This window comes from Pleurodeles waltl, chromosome 4_2 (genome assembly GCF_031143425.1).
Source record: "Pleurodeles waltl isolate 20211129_DDA chromosome 4_2, aPleWal1.hap1.20221129, whole genome shotgun sequence".
NCBI lineage: Eukaryota > Metazoa > Chordata > Amphibia > Caudata > Salamandridae > Pleurodeles > Pleurodeles waltl.
In genome coordinates, this window is record NC_090443.1 from 807,410,446 (window position 1) to 807,436,965 (window position 26,520).

The 26,520-nt window shown below is 41.7% G+C and overlaps 1 protein-coding gene and 1 pseudogene across 1 annotated transcript in view; both read right to left on the reverse strand.

Moving 5' to 3' along the window:
* Window positions 1–26,520, reverse strand: part of IL12RB2 (interleukin 12 receptor subunit beta 2) — a 323,099-nt gene that overhangs the window by 136,981 nt on the left and 159,598 nt on the right. Inside the window, exons 7-8 of the mRNA XM_069232470.1 lie at window positions 26,174–26,321; window positions 25,463–25,542 (exon numbers count right to left, since the gene is read on the reverse strand). Coding sequence (XP_069088571.1) covers window positions 25,463–25,542; window positions 26,174–26,321 — 228 coding nt within the window. The remainder of the gene's footprint in view (window positions 1–25,462; window positions 25,543–26,173; window positions 26,322–26,520) is intronic.
* Window positions 16,064–24,484, reverse strand: LOC138293801 (m-AAA protease-interacting protein 1, mitochondrial pseudogene; annotated as a pseudogene).

The following is a 26,520-nucleotide window of genomic DNA, read 5'->3' on the forward strand; positions in this document are numbered from 1 at the left end:
CTTCTATTGTAGCAAGTACTCCTACATTTACAAAGTCTGGAGCAAAGCAACTACCAGACATTCTATTGCTAGTCTTCTTAGGCTGTATTCTGATTAGCAAATGAACCAAGAGATGGTGGTGATGTCTGTGTTTGACTATGCTTCTTCTTGAGCAATGGAGTGTAAAAGATGTTGGCTTTTCCCTTGGAAATATATAAGATATTTAAGACACTCTGAATGTATTTCTGCCTAGTCCACAATTGTGTTGAACACTGCACTGATCAGTGTATGAGCCTCAATCTCTGTTGTGCAGAATATTCTACACAATTTGCATTTTATTCTACCCCAGTCTTTTCTATTTATGACACAAATATTCTACAGCGCTATGTCTGTGTCTGCCTCAGTCTCACTCTATCATACAGGATATTCTACACATTCTATACATCCAGCACCAATCTCTGCCTGAGTCTCCATCTGTATCACAAAGAATAATCTACACATGTACCACTTATCACTGACTCGGTCCCTCTGTCATACAGGATACTCTGGGCACACACATGCAGATCTACACTATAGCCATTTCTTCTGTGGCACTACCGTTTCTTCTATTACCCAGGACACTCTGCACATTGGACCTATCTCTGCCTGAACCTCAGTGAAATGGAAAATGCAATACATTTTTACATCACTGACATCTTTCCTATTTGTGCCCTCAATGAAATATGTTTTTTGACAGTCTACAATCAATTACATAGTAAACTACCATGGGAAGGGTTTCCTGGGCCTACATAGGTTAAACCAATACCTATAACAGGTAAGTATTTCTTAGCCTTGGAAGTGTATGCAGTTAAAGATGCCACAGATTTCATGAGGGGGGTTATTCCAGACGACTGAAACTTGGAAAAAAACAATGTTTTCCAATTAGTTAGGAAAAGCTTGAGATGAAGGAAGGCACATATCTCCATATTTTGAATACTAAGGGTCTGTGTCTGCTAAGCATTTCATTAAAATATCGAACATATAATTCTAAACGCAATAACTTAGTTTGCAAGAGCAGAGCAGCCTGTGAATGCTGGATGTGGAGCGTTATTTTTCAAACCATGCACTAAATGAACTGTTTATTTTGCACCACTGCAAAAGTCTGCAAATGAGCCTTGTGTAAGCCCCAAATAAACTGAATTAATGTCATCCTATCAAGAGTTAATTGCTGTCCCCCTAGAGAGAAACTGCATCACTTTTTGGAGTGGAACTACAAAATAAACACAAGACCGTTATAAAGCTACAATCCGAAATTAACCTAGAATTTGTTTAACTTTGTCTTTAAAGCGAAACTCTAAATAAATGCCCACATTTAACGGCCTCAAAGTTTAAAATATCTGCCAGGGTGAAAACAATCTAGGCTGCATGTAAACAGAAAAGAGAAAACAGCCTCATGTGCGCTAGTGAAAACATGTAGGTCTAAGGCCTACTGTTGAGATTGGTTTACGTGTGTGTTTAAATCCTGTGGTTGCAGTGACTGCGCCTTTCCTGCTTCAGAGCAACAAGAAACGTGGGGTATTGAAATAAAAATATTAAAGCACTCCTCTTCCCCTTCCCACGTAAGCATATACATCCTGCTCCCTTGTTCCCTGCCACTCCTTTATCTTTACTTACTTTAGAGAAGATGCTCTCTCTGGAGTTCTGCATGGCTTTTAGCTTTCAGGTGGCATGCATCAGGTGTCTTTTGTTCACCCTTGCTCTATCCTCTATTCTCAAAGGGCTTGGGGGCCACGTTACTGAAAACACGTCACCACCCTAGCAGGCTCCTATGCTGTGCATTGCAGCACTGCAGGGAGTGTGTGCAGCACGTCTATGAATTGTGGATGCCTGAGGAGAGCAAACATGTAAAGGGCCCTTCAGTCATGCATAATCCATGTGTCCCTTTGTATACCTCTCACGTGTGCTGCTGTCATGTGCACTTAGCGCTGCCAGCAGTATAATCCTTAGCAAAATGGACACCAGAACTGACAAGTCAGTCAGGTTGGGTGCTTAAATTGTCTGCTGCTTCACTCAAAGTTGCTCAAGCCAGCTTTTCTGTCTGCCCTGGCTGGTGTCAGAGGGGCAGGCACTAGCGCTCCCTACGATGCAGACTCCAATGGGTATGACTATGGCACAAAGAAATCTCAAAATAAGTGCAAAAAATGTATTTATTCATTTAATTTATTTACATACATAGCACTACTGGACCAAAAGGTACGAGGACATGTAACATTTCAACCAAGAAACTATCAGAAACTGGGATTTCATTCAGATGGGGAGAGAACAGCAACTACAAGACAAAGATTAAGGACCTTATTTAGATCTTGGTGGAGAGGAATACTCCATAACAAATGTGAAGGATATCCCGTCCACTGTATTAACATTCCATTAAATCTTATGGAGATTGTAATATGCTTGTGACAGAGCATTCTATCCGCCAAGATCTAAATTAGGCCCTAGGTTTGAGTGAAATGTTACAAAATAGTTAATTTAGTTAATGTGAAACTAGGTTAGGGATTGCATAAAAAAATGACCTTTAAGCTGCTTGCGAAAGATTGAGACAGAGGTTAGTGTACTGAGCTTGGCGGCAGCAAGACAGAGTGGGTGAGAAATCCTCCACATTTAGAGATTTTGAGAAATGTGGGTTAAGTTTGCTTTTGAGGAATATCAAGAAGAGGAGAAAACCTGTCCTGGGGAGGGTTTAGTAGAAGATAGTTCTCACTCATCCATGTTTGCAATTTGGAGAGGCAGATTCTCAGGGTGGAGAAGTCTTGCAGTTTTGAGACTTTTAGGTATAGCTCGGTGTCATCTAGATAGTGATGCAGGGTTAGACCACCGTCTTTTAGGATAAGGTTTATGGGATCCAGATTGAATTTGACTGAAGTCAGAGCTCAGATAGTCTTGCGAGAGTCCACAGGACAACTTGAAGGGGTGGAGGGATGGTCTCTGAACTTCACTTGTAAGGATCTACTGGTCTGGTAGGATTTAAAACGGGTTAGAACCTTCTATCAAAAGGCCATGGGGTGTTCAAGTGTCTGTAGCAGCCTTTGATTATCAGCTGTGACAAATGCTGCTGACAGGTCAAGCAACACAAGTAGACAAGAGCCATGATGTGAAATATATCATCCAATATCTTTAGCATAGCAGTTCCAGTGCTAACACCTGATCTAAATCTGGATTGACAGTTTGATAGGAGTTGTTCTTTTGAGATTATGTTCATTAATTGGTTTGCCATCTTTTTTCTAATACTTTCATGAGACATGGTATTTGGATATAAAAAGAAAATGTGATGGTTAGTGTTGAGCTTGAGGTTTTTGATTATAGGTCTGATTTGTAATTGGGAAGATGCTTTGGCAAAGGGATGCAGTCATCTAGCTGCACCATGTGTCTTCAAAGATGGGGAAGTTAGCCTTGATTATTTTGGCTGGTACGTCATCATGAAATTAGTTTTTAGGCTTCTGTTTTATTATTGATGGTGTTAGGTGTAGGTGAGACGGAGTTTCAAGTGTGAGAGAATTTTAAGGGGGGTGGAAAGTTTGTAGGGCATTTGTGTCAACGTTATTTCTTAAAGTTTTAAGTTTCTTTGTGAAAAAGTCATCACATTTTTCTTGGTGGGGTGATGGTATGGTCTAATTGGGTGATTGATAGTGGTTTAATGTGTTGGAACAGTGATCTTGTGGCATGTGTGGAGAACATTATTTTTTGTGAATGTAAGATGATCACGTAAGAAAACATTATTGAGTAAGAGCACTTAGCTCTTGTTTGATGAATTTAGTAGGTTTTATTCTGGGCGGGCGATACATTGTATGCAAGTACAAGGTAATAAGAGAGACTCTTGGAATTCAAAGCACCAGAAGTTAGTGGTGGGAGATCTTGCAAAAAAATGAGTTTTTTTATGAGGACTATGCCCTTTCGGATTTTGTGTTACCTATCAGCTCTGTGAATTGTGTAATGCTGTGGAATGAGGAGATCAAGAATGGGGTTGGAATATTTATTTAGCAAAGTTCCAGTGATGAAAAGTGCTTAAAGCTTGTGGTTCAATATTTTCTTGTGGTGTGCATTTGCAGAGCTAGTATTTACACAAGTTTGCAATAAATGTCATTTTTGGTTCTGTCTATGTTGTTGTTATCTGGTTAAATGATTAAGATGTTAATGAGGTTTACTTTTTTGAAGGATATGAGATGTATTTTGATGACTACTTTTGATTATATAAGTGGTGTGGATGGAGGGGAATGGTGGTTGTAGGCACATTTTGAAGAACCTGTTGTATCTTGCCAACTTGAAGGGTGGTCTGTGCTACGCTAAATTAAGAGGTAAACTGTGAAAGCAGATAGAGGGGATATTTATTTGTGCCAAGATTCAGCATATGTGGTGATTGTTTGGTATTAGATTGGGACCGATGAAGTTCAATAGCCTACCCTTTATTTTGATGCCTTTATTTGGCGTTAGAGATTGAGTGTGAATGATTTAGTAACAGGCAGCATTTAAGAGAAAGGGTGAGGTGCTTGGGCTGAGAAATTCTGGAAATTCCTAGGAGGAGATAATAATGTAAAAGGGAACTGTGGAACTCCTAAAAGGAGACTTTAAGTGAGTTCAAAACTGATATAGCATGGAGTTGATGACGATTAATAGAAAGAACAGTGGAAAAGAAAGCTAACAGTCATCCAGGAGGGTTTAGGGTCAAAATCAATAAGCGTTCAGGAAGAATGAATTTGTGTAATTCTGTTAAATAATGTTCCCTATGTTGTTGGTTGTTTGTGGATTATAGGCACAGGCACTCAAATTATGCGATTCTGTGCCTACTGCATTTCTCACATAAATATAGATGTGTCACTGTTGCCAAATAATTCATTATCTGCTGCATAAATTGAGGATCTTAACAAATGGGACGATATTGTACTTTGTCAATTCGTTTTTTCTAAACAAGATTTCTCCTTTCTATTTGTCTTTGTTACCTATGTGTGTCTAAAGTATGTCTTTAGGTTACAATAACTCAAAGGCAATAGTTTATTTTCTTTGCACTAATCAGATCATATTTTCCTGTGATGTGCATGAAAATGTAAAAGGTTTTCCATATCGGTTTTAAAGGACACCTACCTACCTGGAAGCACCCATACTATTGTATTAATATTTCAAGTGATGTTTCAGTTGTTGTAAGTTTAAGCATTTTATCCTAATCATATAGCCATGAAATGTAGCTGGCAGAAGGTTTTCTTTTTTGTTTGTCTTTTTATTTTTGTGTCATATGCTTTCAATAAAAAATAAAACATAATCACCACACTAGCTTGCTAAGGTCAGGCCTATTGGCTTTGTCAAAGTTTGCTATCCTTTGGAATCAATTTGACAGTCTGGTATAGATGACTGAATATCATCCCAGACACTGAGATTGAGACTTTTCTGAAGGATCCAAATGGTCTGTGACCCCTCAAGCATAAGACATAAAAACTAAAAGAAAATACCAAGGGGCAGATTTATTAAGGTTTGAACAGCATAATGTTGCGTAAATGGACAAAATTTGTTTAGGGTTGTATTTACAAAGTGTGGAGTGCCCATGATATAATTCGCAAGACAAATGGAAATACTACCAGGTCTACTTTATGCTAAAAACAACTTAGCATTATGTTATAGCGCAGAACTATCTGGCTGCATCATATATAACATTTGTACTTGAGACATAACCTTGAATACACTTATCTTCATGCAAATGACTGCATATGTATATGTACTCTTCACAACTGTTACACAAATTGCATATTGAACACACATTTTATAAAGCCAATAGGACTTGCCTTGGGTGGCTGGTGCAATGGTTCATTTAAAAAATAATAATATTGTAAACATGTGCCACAAAGACAGAAAACAACAGAGGAAAATATGCCAGCACCCAAACATGGAGTCTATTTGCTTCCAAGAAATAAAATACATTAATAACATTCAGTGATACGCTTGTTTTACTAGTGATAATTTTAAGTGAAAAGCCTTCCAGCTGCTCCATGTGTTTTTAGAATTTTTTATCATGAGGGAGACAAGAATATATCACAATCTAACCAAGCACTTAAATCGCAGGCAACCACAATATTACAGTGGCACTGAAACACTTCATAACCGGACGTGATAGGACAGACAGAAAGTAAATATCTATCTAACTGGATAGCTGAAATGTAGGCAAAATCACTAACTGGTATTTAATGTTAAAACATTTCTCAACCAGCTTTGTGACTGAAGACAAAAGGAACTGTTTTTAGGTGAATATAAACTATGGGGCATATTTACAAAACATTGGCGTAGGGCAGCGCTGCAAGTTTTTTTTATGAGATATGGTGCATTCCTGTCCTTTCAGCCAGAGCCAGTGCACAATTTGGTGCCTAGCACTAACGCAGGCACCCTTGCACCGTGGTGAAAGGGTGTCTGTTTTGTTGGCAGGATTGTTTTTGCGCAGGAAGGGGCACCTTCCTGCACAAAAACAATCCATTGAGGCTTTTTCCTCCTGCAGCATTCTGCAGCACACACAGAAAGAGGAAAGAACGAGAAGAAAATGCCTCCCCTGGGGGGTTGACGCATTCCCAGGTTTAAATGTCCTTGTAAATCGGGAAATGTGTCAAAATCCATGGGTGTTACGTGGGAAAACCCACTGCAACTCCCATGGAACACCTCTCTCACCCAGTGTAAGGCAACGCGGCAACTTGCGCTGTGTTGCCTTAGACCGTACCTACGAGGCCATGAAAAGCCATGGAAGGTGGCTGTGCGTGGCCTCGTAGAGATGGGGCAGCACTCCGCGCTGCCGGAGCTTCAAAAAAGGTGGCGCACCGGCGGTGCAAGAGGCTTGCGAATATGCCCCTATGTGCACCGACTTTGTGCAGTCACTCAAAGTGAATGAAGTCAATGGGTTCAGTGTGCTGACCGTTTGCCCCACGTTGTGCGCTGTAGCGGGCTGAAGCAAAATGTGAAGGTCAACTAAAGAATGGAGCCTGCTGACTAAAAATCCCTCCTATGCATATATAATGTGTTATCTTTTTCAATAATAATAGTCTGGGGAAACAGTTAAAAATGTCTTATAGGCCAGTTGTACTGTATGTTTGCAGTATTAACTGCTATGGCCGCTTGTTCAGTTTCTCGCCCGCGTTGCATTCATTATCAAGGCTTTTGTGCTACGCAAATCAAAGCCGCTCAGTCTACACTTTTGGAACCTTTGGGTGCAAAGAACCTTTAATGTACTAAAGATGATAAAAGCCATAGTTTGATACATTCTAAACGTTTCGAAGTGTAATTTTTTTTAAAACTCAGTAAAGGTTAAAGGCCTCTAATGATCATTCAAAAATGTTAATGTGCCCTCTGTCGGAGTCCCTTCGGAGCAATTCTATGAGATTCATTATCCATCTTCTTTCCACACGTAGGTTTTCTCTTTCTACCTGTTACACACTGTTTAATACTGCCAATAGCAAACAGTCGTGGTTTCTTGCAAACCAGCTTCACAAAACAGAGAAATAGCTTATTTAAAATCATTGCTCTCGTATCTTTAAAAAAAATTAAAATATGAACTGTGCTTCTAATGTACACATTTTGCATTAGAGTACAATACTTGATCGCTATTAGGGTGTTGCAGATTTACTAAAGCTTTCAGTGCGAAGCAAATGCTGAAAATGTTATACAAAAATTATTGTTAACTCTTACTCTATCAATTTGTTATTTTAATACAATTAAAAAATCAAATCGGTTAGGATATAAATCTTAACCACGAGATGGCGCTGCTGTTTAACCAGTGAACGATAAACGGCCTCATGGCAATTCAAAGTCACTTAAACTAGCCTTGGGGAATCAGACGGCTGGCCAACACTCTCGTGCGCTTAGTGCACTTTCACCACCTTCCGGGGCACAGCCCGGCCCTCCCCTGTACTGCTGGCCGAGCCAGCGGATGAAAACTAAAATGATAGTGGAACTATTATTTCATTTTTCATCTTCTGGCTCTTGGTTTTACTACTCACTTCCAGTATGGGTGGGGGTTTATCCATTCAGCCCAAAAACCCCGTGATAGTCAATATGGGCAACTTGTGGGCGTGACATGACTAAAGTAACTGAAAAGTATTGACTCATGTAACTGAAGCAACTAAAACCCAGTGCTCAGATGTCCAAGATAGGATGTTCATTATCCCGTAACTCTTGGAAACCATTATTCTAATTTTCATCCTCTTTCTTTTTCTAAGGTTTTTAGGTCTGGCTTCTTTGTTCTGATGTAAACTAACCTATTTCTTATGGTGTACTCAGCGTAGCTCCCCACTTACTACTGTTTTGAGACGGTATCAGCCGCATCTTAGCTAGCCCAGAGGACCGTACATCTCTCATCTCTTGCGTTCGCTGTTTGGTGTATCATTTTGCCTTCTAGGAAGTGGTTCCCTTTCAATCTGGGGCTATTTTACATCTGAAAAGTACACTCAATCATCTTACTTTTGTGACATTCATTTTTTATCTCATTCATGCATTTTGTTCAGAAAGCAATATTTCTTTTTTTGTAGGAGGTGACACTGGTTCATTATACGACAAAACAAACAAATTGGTAGGCAATGGCCGGTTTAGAATCCGTAACACAAAGGCGGGACTAGGAGAGCTTCTAAGTCCAGCATAAAAGCTCCCTGAAAGTCTATATAGTCCAATGGAGTAAGCAGTTCCTCTAGGGGAAGAATGGAGAGAAGGTCGGAGGGGAGCTGAGACAGTAGATCAGGGGATCTGATTGTTTAGAGGCAAGAGCCCTCACACACACTAGTGGGTTTTATGCTTCACATTGGACAGCTTCTCACTGCATTGCCCAACGGGCCCCTCGAGGACGCTCTTTGCTGGAGTTCTTTTTGAATAAGACACCGAAGTGAAGTGTGGGTGGAGGTACTCTGGGTGTAGACTGGTGTAATGTGGACTAGAAATAGCTAAGAGGTACAAAGCAAATGTAATATGTGGGTCCTCTTGTTATGATTAAAAGCAGTGATTGGTTGAAAGTGGAGCTAATAATTCAATGCAGCTCATTAAGAAGTGTACATAGAGGTCGACATGTGTCTTGCCAAAGGTTGTCGCTATTGATCAGGGCAATTCATCAGGGCCAACAACCTAATCTACTGGTGATTGGGGAAGTGTGATTTGTTCATTAGCAAAAGGAAAGTGTATTACTTCACTTGTGTGTCACTTTCCTACTCATATGTTTGATTGTCATGCGATTTTGCCCAATCACTGAGAATTGTTGTTTAGTTTTTGGCATGTGTTTACACTGTAACCTACCTAATGCACTTTCACCTTCGATACAGGTTTGACATTTGAATACCTACTCTTGTATTTTTTAAACATGCTTTGTTCTCTCATTCCAGGTTGGTTCTGAGATGTACCCAATTATACCTGTGAGGCCATTGCTTCATGAGATTGGGTACCTTTTGCTAATATCACACTCACACTTCCCAAATCAAGAGTAGATTAGGTTTTTGGTCCCGAAGAATTGCCTTGATTGATAGCAACAATCCCCAATTAGGTATAATCCCCAGATCTACTTTCTCAGTTCCCTTCTGTTTTGAACTCAGAAAAACTGCACAACATTAGACTATATAGGTTTAGCACCCGTAGCAACGCCATTCAGCTGGTTACACTTGAAAATGTAAGCATACAAACACTTTTGTACTTAGTATTTGTTGTAATCGTTTATATTTGTTGCAATATTCCTCACTGAGGATGCTAGGGTGCCTAATTATGAGTTTGGTGGACGGAAAAGTCCGCCTGCCAAACTACCGCGGCCGGGTTACCGCCTATGCAGCAGCCCTCTCACAGACCCTATTAAGAGATTCCCGCTGGCCCAGCGGGAAACGCACAATAACATTGACGCCGGTTCATAATTGAGCTGGCGGCAATGTTGTGGTGCGTAGACTGCACCAGCACCCATCGAGCGTTTTCACAGTCTGCAAAGCAGGGGCTAGCCATGGGGCCCAGTGCAGGGTCCCGGTGGTGCCTCCTGCACCCCATCTCTGCCAGCATTTACATGTAAATGCCGGTGGAGAGAGGGGTCGTAATCCCCAGAGCAGGCGCGTTCGCCACGGTCTGACCGTGAGGATGGCAGTATGAAGACCACCAGCCTCGTAATGAGGGCCTATGTACTGGCTTGCACTTTTATAACAGAATTTGTTGCATCCATGTAATAATGGAAAATATAAAATTCCTGTGTATGTAATATAAACAAAATGTGGTGGTCTTGTATGTTTATGACTGAGACAGTGCTTTCAAGCGGTTGTATGATGGACCCACGCATGCCGAAACAACGCATGACTTAACAACATCGGTCGGAACCACAACCACATAATTTCCACGCATGCCTTTACTGTGCAGGCCTTTACCTCTAATTTCATTGTAAAAGCATGCCTAGTAAAGGCATATGTGGAAACGCATGCGAAATGGCATGCGTGGTTCTGTCATGCAAACCTCCCCACCTGTCCTAAGGCCCAAAACTACTCCCACCCCTAATACCCAACCTTCTCGATCCCCCCCCCCCCACCTGCCCTAAAAAAATACAATCCTAATCCCCGATAAACTAAAGTACCCAGGCATACCCAACCGCCCTGATCCCTAAAAAAAAAAAAAACTACCTGACCCCCCAGTTATGGGCAATTGAACCTGTAATTAAAGAAAAACAAATTGTAATGTTAATAGCGCTCCTTTGAAGCAGCCCCGCCTAAACTACATCCCTTGTGGTTACACTGTGGGGATGAGGAATGAAAGTGTGACAGAGCAAAGGACATTGTAACTTTCTGTTATTCTCCATGTTGCTGTCACAGCACCCTCTGAAAGGGGCTATTACAGTGGCATTTAAATTTGACATTTCAAAACCCTTGAAGTGCATTTGTAGTGGTAATCTCCATTGCCCTGCCCGCAGCTATTTCAGCTCCTACGTAGAATTGGGGCCAGAATGTAAGATAGTCAGAGGTCACAATGACTTTATATAAGAGAGTGCACTATTGATTGGTGCTAACAACTTTTAGGAATAGCAAATGGTAGATTCTTTAATCAGTGGAGAACTGTGAAAAACATCCATTTTAATTCAAGATCTGCTTCCAATCAGAGAGCGCAGCAGTGTCTTCCAGGAAGTAATCTTCTTTAGGACAGGATCTATTGGAGCATGAATGCTGCCAGATAAGAATTATTCTCCATGTGTTCCTTGTATGACGCACTAAGTAGTAAATCACGTAGAGGGTAAATAAATGGTCATCACAAACCTTTATTTCATTTCTTAACAGGGCTCAGTTTCATAAAGCAAATATGGAAAGAATCGGTTTTAAAATCAGTCTTGAAATCACAGTAATTGCAATGCTATCGTTAAACATCATTAGGGTTATTGCTAAAAACAAAACAACCATTTTTAATATATATTTCTATACACATCATGAAGAGTTTGCATAAAAACGAGTGAATAATCCATGTAAAACTCAATCCCCACTATTGCAATATTTGCATCTTTAATGCCTCAAGTGATCCATAAAGTTAAAGCCATGCCTTTTGACATACAAGCTTATCTTTTATGATTAGTCGTAAAATCAGTTTTTGTTTATATTTTAAAAAAGAGACAGCCTAACATTAAATATACAGCATCAGGTTTTTCTTGTACCCAAGGTGCTGAACCTGTGTCCCGCCACCATCCTGTTCATAAATCCCTACTCTTTCCATATTCCCTTTCACATATTTTGATACAGAGCTGAGCCTTATATGGAAATGTTTCATCTGTCTCTATGAAGGGCAAAAATGAGCTGCTACATTTTTCCCTTTCAAGCAGAACCCATCTTCTTGATTTTCCATCCAAAGCTCCAATCACGCTATTTGGACAAAATATCGAGTTGTAAATATCGGGAAACAGAAATATCTTGAAACAAAAATATTGCATGATGCAGTAATATTGTTGTCAAGAATATCGTTTTTACAGGTAATATCGTTGTTAAGAATTTCACTGTTGTAAGTATCGTTTTCAATAGTATAGTTGTAAAGAGTATCATTTTTAAATTAATTTAATTTTTTTGATTGCAAGTGTTAGTATTGTTTGTATGATTGTTATTAATTTCTTTAAATAGAGAGTGTAATTGTAACAAATTTACCATTTTGAATTTAATCGTTAATAATAATTTATAGTGTTGTAACTGGTTTTTGGGTTTGCAGGGGGTAGAGTGTTACGTGAATTAAGTTATAATTAATAAATATTTTTTAAGTAAGTATATGATTTGTATTCGTTATGCATATTTAGGTGTAGGCTGCTATGTTTGTAGGGTAAAGTGTGAGAATTAAGTAATAACTAATTTACAATTAATGCATAATTTATTAATTATCTAATTGAATAATATTTATCTACATTGTGTAATAATCCTACATTAGTTATATTTTAGGTGCAGGCTGCTGGAATGTGTGGGGTTTTGGGTAGTATGTTAATTATGTAAATTAATTAACAATTAATAATGTATTAATATTTATTGAATTGATTATTAATTATGTATACTATGTTATACTTGTCTTCAGTTATATTGAAGTTGTGGGCTGCTAGGTTTGTAGAAGTATATAGTGGGAAGTTAATTAAATAATAGAAATAATAATTATTAATGTCTAATTAAATATTTAATTGATTAATAATTATGTAAACTGTGTAGTAATTATATAATTGAGTTATATTTTAGTCTGCTGGGTTTATAGGGTGGAAAGTTAATTGAGTAATTATTAATTAATTATTATGTATTAATTGTTCATTAATTATATAATTGATTATCCAGTATGTAAAATGTGTTATACCTATTTATTTTCATTCTATTTTAGGTGTGGGTTGCAAGATTTGTAGGGGTATAGGGTGGAAAAAAAAATCAATTAATAATTGAATAACCATTATTTTTAATTGAAAATTACTGGTGGACCTGGCACTTTTGTCAGGTTCATCCCCTAACATTTTGCCTCCTCCCTCCTATTTTTTCTGACCTCTCACTGTTGGCTCTAGGACTCTGAGCACTTCATCACTGCTGATCAGTGCTAAAGTGCAGGTGCTCTCCCTTCTAAATTTGGTATGATTGGTTTATATCTAATTGGCATATTTAATTTACCTGTAAGTCCCTTGTACAGTGGTATCCCTATGCTCAGGGCCTGTAAATTAAATGCTACTAGTGGGCCTACAGCGCTGCTTGCCCCATCTACTGAAGTAGCCTTTCAAACCTGTCTCAGGCCTGCTAGCGCAGGACCTGAGTGTGTAGTTTTCTGCCACAGGGACCTGGCATCTAAATCTACTTGCCAGGCCCAGAATTCCCCTTTTACTACCTGTACGTCACCCCTAACACAGGCCCTAGCTAGCCCTAAGGGTGCTATGTATCTAGAAGGCAGGACATGTGCATAGTAGCGTGGCCTGTCCTGGTCGTGACAAACAGCCTATTTGGTTTCTCACTGCTGTGAGTACTGCCTTCTCATAGGATTGCATTGGAAAAGCCCTGCCTTATGTCTAGGGGGTACTGCCTGATTTATGAGTGTTAACCTAGGCATGTTTGGTATGGTTGTAATGGTAGTGAGAAATGCTGCTTACTGGTGTAAGTGTTTTTTTTCTTACTATTACAAAAATGCCACTTCTAGAAAGTGAGCATTTCTCTGTGCTTATGACTCTGGTGTTTTGCAACTTGACTCCAATGTATGTCTGGGCAGAGTGACAGTTGGGCTTTGTGCATATGTTTCAGACAGCCTGTACACAGGGAGGGTGGAGGTGTCACAGAGGTGCATCTGCATTTTGATTAGTCTTCCTGGGCTGAGAGAAGGGAGAGGTGGGGCACACATGCATCTGTAAAGGCTGTGCCCTGGCCTCACACAAAATGGTTGTTTACCCCCAACTGATATTTGGAGCCTGTGCTGGAGGAGAGAGGAGGCACTCCGAGAGCCAGCTGTAACTGGTTGGAACCTCCTCTCCCCTTCTTTGTTGAACCACTGTAAAAACTGAGTATAAGTACAGGGGAGGTTTCCCCACAATTTGGAGACAACTTGGAACTGAAACTTACCTGTAACTGGACACAGAATGCTGCTGGAGGGACTTCCCAGGAACCGCCTTGGACTACTGCTGCTGTTGTGCTGGCCTGTGACTTGCCTGGTCGATTGGAGGAACTGCCAACTGCCTGCATCCACCTGGTGCTGGCCTGCTGCTGGGCCATACCTACCTGTGCTCCATTCTGCTATTGTCCCCCAGGGGCTGGGTGCTGTGGCCCCTGACCCCTGCACTGCCTTTTAAGCATAGCGCCTGGAGAGTGCTTTTCTTTATGCCCCAAATCACCTTGAAAGCGCCTTCCAGATTGTTGGCGCCGTGGGAGCACCTCCTTCTGTTGTTTCCTTCGTTGTGCACTTTGGGAAGCACAGTGTTGTGCCGGAATCACCGCTGTGGCCTGGGTTTTATCGATTTTAAGCGCGCCGGGGATGTGCTATCCCTGGGCCCTGGTTCTGCAGAGTAACTATTGTGTAACGTTCTGACAACTGCTTGAGTAGCAGAATATTACTGACATGTGTTTGGTCTAATAATTTTGTCATGTACAATACTGTTTATTTTTATATAACTTGGTGTTGTGTTTCCTTTGTGGTGGGGATAGTGCGTCAGGTGTTGTGAGTGTTGTGCAAACGCTTTACACACTGCCTCCAGGATAGGCCTGACTGCTCGTGCCGAGTGAGCAGGGGTTATCTTGGGTGTGTAATTCCTTTGTCCGGACTAGAGTGGGTGGGTTCTGCCTGGCTTAGGTGCATACCTTAGCCAACCAGAAACCCCATTTCTAACTTATTACATTGTTTATGAATTTTGTAAATTGGATAATTGTGGTTTATTTTTTAATGTTTATATGTATTTTATGCTAGGTAGTGATATGTATATGTAGAGTTTTATATTTTTCTAAATTGATAGGGTATTCAAATATGTAATGTGTTTGAAGTAAAGTAGTTTACCTACTGTTTCTTAGACTGGAGAGGGAATAATAAATTTAACCCTTCACAAGTCCAAAACTTTCCCTACTGTTGAACAGACTGGAAAGGGAAAAGTAAATTTACCCCTCCGAAGTCCAACGCTTTCCATACTGTTGCAGAGACTGCAGTGGGAATAGCAAACCTTATTCCTCTAAAGTCCAAAGCTTTTACTACTAATGTACAGACTGGTAGGTAGGATTAGTAAATCTTGCCACTCTGAAGTTGAACACTTTTCCTACTGTTTCACAGACTGGAGTGGGAATCATAAATGTAACCTCTCCGAAGGCCAACACTTTCCATACTGTTGCTTTGTTTGGAGTGGTAATAAATATATTTAATCACTCAAAAGTCCTACAATTTCTCTACTATTGTATAAACTGGAGTAGGGAGAATCTATTATTCCCAGTCTCAAAACATTTCCTAATATTGGTTGAACATATTTTTTATTAATATTGGTTTATACATTGAATACTATTTTTTTAGATTTGTATTTCTTTTTAAAAGTTTATAATCTTTTTTGATGTCACTGACCATGTCATGAGTGATATACTATGTGAGGTCATAAGCAGTGCATTGTGGGGGTGTAAATTATAGTGAGGCCTGGTAACTATAACTGATGAATTTCTATGGTTTTGTGTGAATTTATTCAGTATCTAACAATAACGCCTCCGTAACCTTTGTTTTTTCAGTGAATTTCTAAGGTTTGTTTAATTCTTTTTTCCTAAATATAACATCCTTGTAAACTTGTTTTTTTAAATACATTTCTAGGGGTTTTTTAATTCTATTTCCTAACTATTACATCCCTGTAACCTTTGTTTTTTCCTATTAACATAATGAATAGGAAATCTGTTTAAAGCCAAACGTTCTGAAAGCTGAAGGTTTCAACCAACTGAAGATAATTAAAAAGAAATGGTCTTTAATTTGTGTGGCAGATAAACAGTAAAAAAAACACACACGGGCACTATTCAAAAATCCAAACAGTTTAAAGAGAAAAACCTCAATAGAAGAAAATAGACATCAAGCCATTGTAATTTGTAAAATGTTGTCCATGTTTTAAACACCACCTATGAGCAGCTATTAGTAGAATGTCCTGATCTGAACTTCAGTCTAGTAACTTTGAATACTCAATCCCTGTTATGATGCTGTCAGGTTCAGCCCCTTTTGTGAATTCTCTTCTAAATTATTAATTTGCAATAAGTAGGCATTATGAGCCCTTTGTGCGATGTCATTTCCTAAAACGGTCAGAAAAACTTGTGCCATCGGAGCTTTCCTCTTGAAGGTTGGCACTAGCGAGATACCAAAAAGGCATCAAGATACTGACAAACTTTCTGCCATTATCGTCATAGTAAATGCCTATGTCTCCAGGTATCAAGTACATGATTTCACCTGATTCTGTACCTAGCACCCTCTTGAGGCTTTCGGGGAGAGCAGAAATATTTTCCTTTAATTCTTGTAGTACCTCATCTACTACAAGTCCTTTTAGTGCATCAAATTTACACTGAGACAGCCGCTTGGAAACAATGCTGAAATCCTGCCGGACTCCCAGACTAAACTCCTGGATGCTGAAACCACAGTCAAAGTAAGACCAAATCAGAAAATAGTAGGCACAGTTTCAGAGCCAAAGCAAGGGGTTGAGGACCCCTAGGACCACCAGCTGCTTTCCCTGTCCTCCACCCCCTAGCTGTAATGTCGCATTCCTGCAAGGGTCAGAATGGCAAGAGTAGGTGAGAGCAATTGGGTTTGGCCAGCCACTAGAGGAAGGATGCAGTTAGGCACCTGCAGCCAGAGCAGCAGTTGCCGCTATACTGAGCGACACAGGTGGGATGAGCCCCGATCATTTGTTCCAAATGAGCACAACACGAGAACACAAGCACCATACATCAGGCGGTCTTAATGCACCTTGGGGACACCCTGTTCCGCTGCCAACAACTGGATAAAGGCACACTTACAGCTCTTTTCCTCACAATGCACACAAAAGGCTGCAGGCTTCGCACAGTGTGATCCTGGGCAGAAGCAGATGAAGTGGTTAGTATTTTTTTACTTCAAGCTTCATGTGAGAAGCATGACTTCCTAAGCATTGTCAGTTCACCCTTTCATAGCTGCTAAGTTTTCAGATTGCTTATGTGTGACATATCCATGATTTAACTAAGCAAATGACTGACATTCCATTATCAAGTGTGTGACACTTTGAGTGACACTTCTGAGATCAAGCCATGCATTGACACCCACGTAAAGAAATACATATCACAAATTACTGACTTTTGAGAAATGAAAAACTATGAAATGCTTTAAACTGCTGTAAAACGCCTGAAATACAAGGCGAGAGTATTCACAATGCACTAGCAAACCTCGAAAAACCTTAAAAATATTGCCAGACATGCAGGCCGAGTAATTTGTAATTATCTGCTCGACCCTTGAAGTGGAAGCTTTATTTTTATTCATTTATTTAGTGTCAAAATAAAGCAGCTTAGTGGTGGATAGACTGACTGCACAAAATGCATTTACTTGTGAACATTAGGAGAAGGGGGTGCTGTTTAGTTTCTTTAAAAACTAGGATACATGAAGATTGACAGGCTTTACTTGTCCTATTTTTTTTAATCAACGAATAACTATTTTAGCCTGTGCAAGACATTTGAAATGTATGTTCAAGTAAAACAAGCATTCTCATCAGCACATTTAAAAGTCATTTCTTTTCTCTGGGTGTCAGCAGCTCTCAAGTAACCAATGTTTTACAAAAACAGAAGGCTCTCTCTGCAACACTACTGTGCGACATCAGGCCAAGCGTAAATCAGAAAAAGATTACACTTGCAAAGTATACTTCGTGGATAAGATATCACACTTTTGACTTATTGTGAAGTAATTACATGTTTAGGAAGTGGAACATTGTGCTCTGCTGTCATGAAGTGATGAGGAAAGACTTGAATGGGATTAGTATCTAAGGTCCTACCCTACCTCGCCCCTTAACACCCCCAACCGTACTTCTGTAATGGAAACAAAAGCCAACTCATAAAACAATTAAAGGCTGGTATGTGCGCCTGACCCACTGACTGTACTGCTTTAAGTTATTTTATTTTTTGCATTTTTATATTGTGCAAACTCAGGAGCAGCCCCTCTGCTATGGCAGAGGAGCATCATCCCCCTGCTGAAAGTAGGAAGAAGGGGGAACAGAAAAATAAAATGATAATAAAAGCTTTTTTATCATCATTTTATTTTTCCGCATAGGTAGGGCAGGGCGGGGTCAGCATTCTCCAAGTCACGGGGTGGGGGAGTCAAGGAGTGCTAGGTGCACTCCACATGCGCATGTCAGTTTGGCCGGCCATTTGAGGTCAGTCAAACGGACATGCGCACTTAGAACTCTCCACCCGGCTGTATTTCACAGCTGGGTGGAGACCAAGTGCAGCTTCCCACTCCCTCTGTGAGTTGCATTTCAGCCCGCTCAGGCCAATCCAGGCGCTTCTTTCATGCTGTATGACAGAAGCATGTGGATTGGGTACGGAGGGGAGGAAGCCAGAAGCACAGAGGCGGCAGAAGCGGCGGAGGCAAAGAAGTGGTGGGCACAGCAGGTAAGTGTCCTTTTTTTAAACTGTGTATTATATGCCCCCCCACCGCTCCATGCACTGCCCCACCAGCCTACCCTGCCAGCAGCCGTCCCTGCGCAAACTCCAGCCGAAGGTATTGGAGTGCTTTAAATGAGCAAGAGTTACATTACACAAGGACTCATTCATTTATTTCCAGAAATGGGGAGATAGTGATCAATATTAAAGTGAACAACATTATGTATCACACTCAGAGGCACAGTGATTCTTCCATCGTAAGATCACCGACCTACACAACAGCTTCGGACACCAGACCCAGCCAACCACCACAGAACCTGCAACCCCAGCCATCACCCTCAACGCCTGGACTCACATCAACACGGAAGAGACCAAAGCCACCATGAACACCATCCACTCCGGTGCCCCCTCGGACCCCTGCCCACACATCATCTTCAACAAAGCCGACGACATCATCGCCCCGCATCTCCAGACCATCATCAACAGCTTGTTTGCTTCTGCCACCTTCCCCGAGAGCTGGAAACACGGCGAAGTAAACGCCCTACTGAAGAAACCTACGGCGGACCCCAGCGACCTGAAGAACTTCCGTCCCATATCGCTCCTCCCCTTCCCTGCCAAAGTCATAGAGAAGACCGTCAACAAGCAACTTACCAACTTCCTTGAAGACAACAACCTACTCGACCCCTGTCAGTCCGGATTCCGAGCCTATCACAGCACAGAAACCGCCCTCATCTCAGTCACAGACGACATCAGAAATCTGATGGACAACGGAGAAACAGTCGCCTTCATCCTCCTCGACCTCTCGGCTGCTTTCGACACAGTCTGCCACCGAACCCTAATATCCCGCCTCCGCTCCATCGGGATCAAAGGACAGGCCCTAGACTGGATCACCTCCTTCCTCTCCAACCGCTCCCAAAGAGTCTACCTCCACCTTTCCGCTCAGACCCCACCGAGATCATCTGCGGCGTCCCACAAGGCTCCTCGCTCAGCCCGACTCTCTTCAATGTTTACATGAGCCCCCTCGCCGACATCGTACGCAAACACAACATCAACATCACCTCCTACGCCGACGACACTCAGCTGATACTCTCCCTCACCAAGGACCCCACCAGCGCCAAGACCAACCTGCAAGATGGAATGAAAGACGTCGCAGAATGGATGAAACTCAGCCGTCTGAAACTGAACTCAGACAAAACGGAAGTCCTCATCCTCAGAAACACCCCGTCTGCCTGGGATTCATCCTGGACCCACTTCTTACCATGACCAAACAAGTCAACGCCGTATCATCCTCCTGCTTCCTCACCCTTCGCATGCTCCGAAAGATCTTCCGTTGGATCCCCGCCGACACCAGAAAGACAGTGACCCACGCCCTCGTCTCGAGCCACCTGGACTACAGCAACACCCTATACGCAGGAACCACCGCTAAACTCAAGAAACGTCTGCAGCGAATTCAACACGCCTCCGCACGCCTCGTCCTCGACATACCCCGCAACAGCCACATCTCCGCCCACCTGAGACACCTGCACTGGCTTCCCGTCAACAAAAGGATCACCTTCCGACTCCTCACCCACGCACACAAAGCCCTCCACAACAAGGGACCCGAATACCTCAACCGTCGCCTCAGCTTCTACACGCCCACCCGTCAACTTCGCTCCACCAACCTCGCGCTCGCCACCGTCCCTCGCATCCACCGCACCACGGCTGGTGGGAAATCCTTCTCCTACCTGGTGGCCAAGACATGGAATTCCCTCCCCACCAACCTCAGGACCACCCAGGACCACCTCGCATTCCGGAGGCAACTCAAGACCTGGCTCTTCGAGCAGCAGTAACCCCATCCCCATAGCGCCTTAAGACCCGCACGGGTGAGTAGTGCGCTTTATAAATGCTTGTGATTTGATTTGATTTGAAAAAATGACAGTGACATGGGTAACGTGCGAGCGCTAATGGCCACTTTATAATTTGCCTTGTGTGAGATCATAAATTGATGATGGCATGCGCATTGCCACTTACTAGTGCTGGATAAATGTTCTGTGACAGTGAAACCTTGAGGGCAGGCTGGTATGGCAAAGGCTGGGATTTTGAAATAGTTGGTCAACAATATAGTAGCATAATATTGTGAATGATTCACCTTATAATACTGGCCATAGGTTGTTGCTGGTTACAGCAGCAGTCACTGTCGGACAGACGCTCTCCTATTGTCACATACTCTTGAGCTCAACTGTATCCTTTGGGTGGGCCCCCTGTCAGATCTCTCACAACAATCCCAGGGCTGTTGGGTATTAAAAGGTGCCACCCGAGGCCACTTGTGAAGTAGCTGGAGTGATATGGGGCAAGACAAATTAAAACTGCCCCTGCCTGTCGCTGGTTAAAAGTGCGTCTCAGGCCAAATAGACTATGCATGCTCAATATGGGACAGGCATCTTACTGGAGAAACAATAACAGACAAAGTGCCAGCTCAAACTAATCTGGGCTGCTAAGGGCACATACGCACTGCCTGCATGGTCAGACATTGTTTGTGGTATTTATAAAAAAAAGTTTATAGTGATGTCACTTGCGATGGGACAATGCTTCACTACGGCAGAGTTACCCAAATGGGCAGTAAGTCATGTCTCTCTTTATTTAATCAATATTGATCAGCGGCGCACATGACAGCGCGTTCTGCTAATTCGGTGAAGCCTGTGCTCCTAGAGCACCTCAGGTCGGGGAACGCTATAAATTGCACAGGGCTGCCCTTTTGAAGATGCCTAGTTACTGTGTCTAATCTCGGCTTAATCCAAGTCCCAAAATGGCAGCCAGCAGTTCCTGGTTGAAGTGCTGGCAGCCAATCAGAGCTCTGCACAAGATCTCCCTGGATCTGTGGCCATAGATATGCAAATTTGAATTTCTTTTAATTTCTCCTAAACTACTGAATGGATTTACACCAAATCACACAAAACACAATCTGCGGACCAAAAGCTATCTTTCTGACAAATTATATGCAATTCCGTCCAGCGGTTCAGGCTGTAGTCGTGTTCAAAAGTCCTCCGGGAATTAACATGGGAAACACACCTTTTTTTACAACTCCTTTTTCTCGGGCCCCGCTTGACGGATCACCCTGAAACTTTACATGCGCAACAAGAATTACCAGCACACTTTTTTTGGAAAAGTTTGGTCTGGGGAGCAGGGCTGCGCAGGCCCCCTCCTCTTCTAATAATTGGGCAGGCTTCCCAGGATTCATGTGTCTTACTGTCTTTTACCAGGATGATGTACAACTTACCAAGAGGCCCCCCCAGTGCGTTTCATGCTGATTTTGTGGTGCGTTCTTGATGCCGAGGACTATGAGGCCATCTCCACAAAACAATGAAGCACTTCTGTCATATAGATAAGAGGAAGGACTGGTTTGCTGGAGATTTACTTCTTTGTAGTCTCATTGGCCACTTAGACACTCATGCACCCACTCACAGACCCACTCAGATATTCACACACCCACTCACAGACCCTCTCAGATATTTTTTTGCACCTAATCACAGATCAACACAGGCTCACGCATCCACTCACAGACCAGTTCAGAAACTCACGTACTCACTCCCAGACACACTCAGAGACTCATTTACGCTCTCACAGACCTACTTAGACACTCATGATCCTACCCACCGACAAACTTAGACACCCATGCACCCACTCATAGGCCTCTCTCAGTGATTCACACTCTCACTCACAGACTCACGCATCCACTCACAGACTCACTCAGAGACCCACTTAGACACTCATGCACCCACTCACGGACCCACTCAAACATTTACATGCCCACTCACAAACCCATTCATACAGACTCACTCAGGCTCACGCACCCACTCACAGACCCTCTCAGATATTCATGCACCTAATCACAGATCAATACAGGCTCACGCTCCCACTCACAGACCCACTCACTTACGCACTCACAGACCTGTTCATAAACTCATGTACTCACTCCCAGACACACTCAGAGACTCATTTACGCTCTCACAGACCTACTCAGACACTCATGCACCTACCCACAGACCCACTTAGACACTCATGCACCCACTCATAGACCTCACTCAGTAATTCACACACTCACTCACAGACTCCCGCATCCACTCACAGACTCACTCAGAGACTCACACACCCAAGCACAGACACACTCAGAGACTCACACACTTACTCACAGACCCACTTAGACACTCATGTACCCATTCACGGACCCACTCAAACATTCGCACGCACACTCACAAACCCATTCACACATTCATACAGACCCACTCAGGCTCAGGCACCCACTCACAGACCCACTCAAACACTCACGTACCGACTCGCAGATCCACTTAGAAACTCACACACCCACTGACACTCAGACACTCTCAAACACATTCACAGACCTACTGAGACAGTTATAAACTCACTCACACACTCACTGTCAAAGGTAACGGTTACAGTTAGGAAATCAAATAAAAAAAACCTTAGAAATTTACCTAAAAAACCCAAAGGTTACATGGGCGTTATAGTTAGGAAACATTAAAAAAACCTTAGAAACTCACTGAAAAAAACAAAGGTTACTGGGACATTATAGTTAATAAAAATAATTACAAAAAATCTAGAAATTCACTGAAAAAAAACAAAGGTTACGGGGATGTTATACTTAGGCTCACATTTCACTCATACAAAACCAGTGAAATTCAGCAGTTATATTTGCCTAAGCTAACTATAATTTACACCCCCGCAATGCACTGCTTATGACGTCACATATTAAATCACTCAGGACAGGTCCTGCAGCCAACCCCCTTTAACTACACCAACTGCACACCACACAAGGCCTTCAGTGGCCAACCGCTTACAACCACCCAACCCTATGCGACTTACAATGATAAATGTTATGACAAATTGATAATAAAATATATTTCACAAGTAAAATGAGTGAGATCACCTTTCTGTATATACCTTCCATATTTAAAGTTGAAAAGAATTTAAAGCTGAGAAATGACAACTGACACACCTAGACTGGAACCCTCAACCTTCTGGTGTGAGGGTCTGAGAACTTAATCACTAGGTCACAGGTGATTTATTATTACTCAGTGTCCAGACATCCCTATGACATTTAGTTCAAAGATGTTGATGGGAAAAAGACGTAAATGTTTTATCAGTAGGAATGTTTAACATTCGAAACACGAGTAAATAAACACACTGCCATGAGATACCAAGATTTGGACCTTCAACTTACTGAGTGACAGTCCAAGAGCTTTACCAGTAGATCAGAGGTGACTCTGTTCTGATGTGCATGAAAAATTTAACTATATCATTCATGACAAACATCTTGCTACTGTGATGCTTTGAAGTTATTGAATGCAGGGTCCACTGCAATAACAACCTCTCTCTCTCTTTCCCTCTACCATCTTATTATGGGATGGAAGAGAGAGAGAGAAAGTTACAGGACCGTGGGGAGCCCTCAAGGCCCCCATGGTCCCACTGTCCCCAGTCTCCTGCGGGAGACTGCATTGCACCCACAAGCAGGGAGCTGCTTTAAATAGCCACTCCCTGCTTATGGGACCAATGTTTGCACCTCTTTCCCTGCAAGCATATTTGCGTGTAGAGAAAGAGATGAAAACTCTGCTTTCAGCAAGCTGAAGCTGTTTGACCACTCCTGCTTGCTGAAAGCGGAGTTATGTTTGCTTGGTGGGAGCTAAAAGCTCCCACCAAGCTAAAGCAAACAGCTACCTTCTGAGGGTGGGCACCTCAGGAGGTAGCTGGAGCCGGCCCTGGGAGGTTACAGTCCCCAGGTGTATCTATGGCTCCACGAGGGGACAGCGTGGGCCTCCTCTATCATTTAAAATTTGCCCTGGGGAGGTGGTCATCCCTAGGGGTCGACGACGGACCCCCTCCTAATTTCATGTAGTAGCTTTGGGGAGGTGGCGGTCCTCAGAGCCAGGGGGGTTGCTGAGTGGCACCCATTCTTACTTTTGTTCCTTGGGCATACTGCCTTGGGGAGGTCCCAGTCCCCAGGGTGTGGGGGTTGCCATGTGACACCCCCATATACGTTTGTTAATTGGGGAGGTGTCAATCCCTGGGGTGTGGTGGGATTGCCGCACATCACCCCCTGCATATTTTGGATTTGCCCTCGGGAGGTTGCTGTCACCGGGCGTTAATAAGCCATAGGAGGGGGCACTGCCTCCCTTACCTATATTTTATGAATGACCACAAGACCTAGCCCCCCTGGGGGCTAAGTGAAAAACAAGCGTGGGAGACCACGCTTGCTTTTTTTTTCTTCTTTTTAAATCCATGGCAAAAGTCATGAATATTTGCGATTTTCTCTGTGAATGTAAAAAAAAAAATGCTTTGTAGTCCTGAGAGGGATCCCTGTACTAAGGCTAAGGGGGTATGGTAACAGTACCCTTCCCCCTTTTCTTTTTTCTTTGTTTCATATTTGAGACTCGGCTGAAGCCAAGTCTCAAAATGTCTCCCAACACTTCTGTTTGAAATGTTGGCTGCCAATAAGTTCTACACAAAATAAAAAAGACTAATTTGCAGACCTAAAGCTACCTTTCTGCCAAATTTGGTGTAATTCCGTCCAGCGGTTCGGGCTGCGGGCACGTCTAAAGAGTCTATACGAAATTACCATGGGAAATGCATTTTTATTGACCACCCTTTTTCTCAGCCCCTGCTTAGCTGATCACCCGGACACATTCCACACACTCCAGGGATCACTTGTTTTGCAGAATTTTGAGACAATCTGTCAAACAGTGCCAAAGATATAGGCAAGTCAAATAATGCTTTTTCTATGAAACCTAGGTCCTAATTACTGGCTACCACCAGTAGGTGATATATACATGTTTAAATTTTTTCTGAAATATCTTACGGTGCCAAGACTATATTTTCTTAAATTGAAAAAGATTTACTGTATTTTCACTTTAATCTACTTTCAATAAGCCAAGAAAGAAGAACCAAATTCTTACCTTCCAAAGGAGAGTGATTTTTTTAGATTTGTTAAACATCTGCTTTACTTTATACCAGACATCAAGCCTGCCTGTGGGTACTTGTAAAACACAGAAAGAGATTCAGATTAAAGAAAGGACTATGAAAACAATAAACATAAGAGAGATACCATTTTTTAAAATATTAAATTCCTTCATTGAAGATCCATAAAGCATATGTATGCTGTTTAGAAAATGAGGGTATATCTTGAAACATGCTTATTGGTAATATGAACTAATTTTGTGTTACATATTAACAGTGCTTTTTTATTATCAATCTTTGTTTTTATTTGGAATTGATATTTTATTTTGCAGGGTCAGTTCTTATTGAATAGATTCATATCTAGTAGTGTCGTAGTGGACAGCATATGTTAAATATGACTGTCAAGTGCAATAGTTTTCCCTGTATTGCCAAAGCAAACGTTACAAGAATCACACTTGAAAAAGGTGTTTAACTTGTACTGATAACATCTGGCTGCATTGTAGAACAACTCAATTAACATAATTGCCAGTGCAGCATTTATTTCATATTGATATAAAAATGCATTAAAGAAAACAAAAAATGACTGACATCAGTAAATAACACAAACTAAAATCACTAATACACATTTTTTATAGATCTAAGGGTAACACAGATGACATCTAACATAATATTAGAGCAGTACATGCATACAATTATGGATTTTAACTTACCTGCTTCAGGAGTCGTTTTAATTACTGGCATGCTCCATTCACTCCATTTTCCTTTATTAGCATGAAACTTGCTTGAAACCTGAAACTCATATTCTGTGTACGGCATCAGACCAAAGAGATGGTGTATTTTAGTGTTAAGTACTTCAGCCTAAAATCAATGATGCCAAAAGAAAGGACAACAAAAATTATTCAAGTCTATATCAGAATCAATATTACCCTTTCCTAGTTTATAGAAGTGTTTCAAGCACGTTTTGTCTTCTTCAAAATACTTAATTTTATAATTTTAATAAAGAGAAAATAGTAGTGGAAAAGTACTGGTTCCTGTTTGTGAAGCAACAAACATTAAA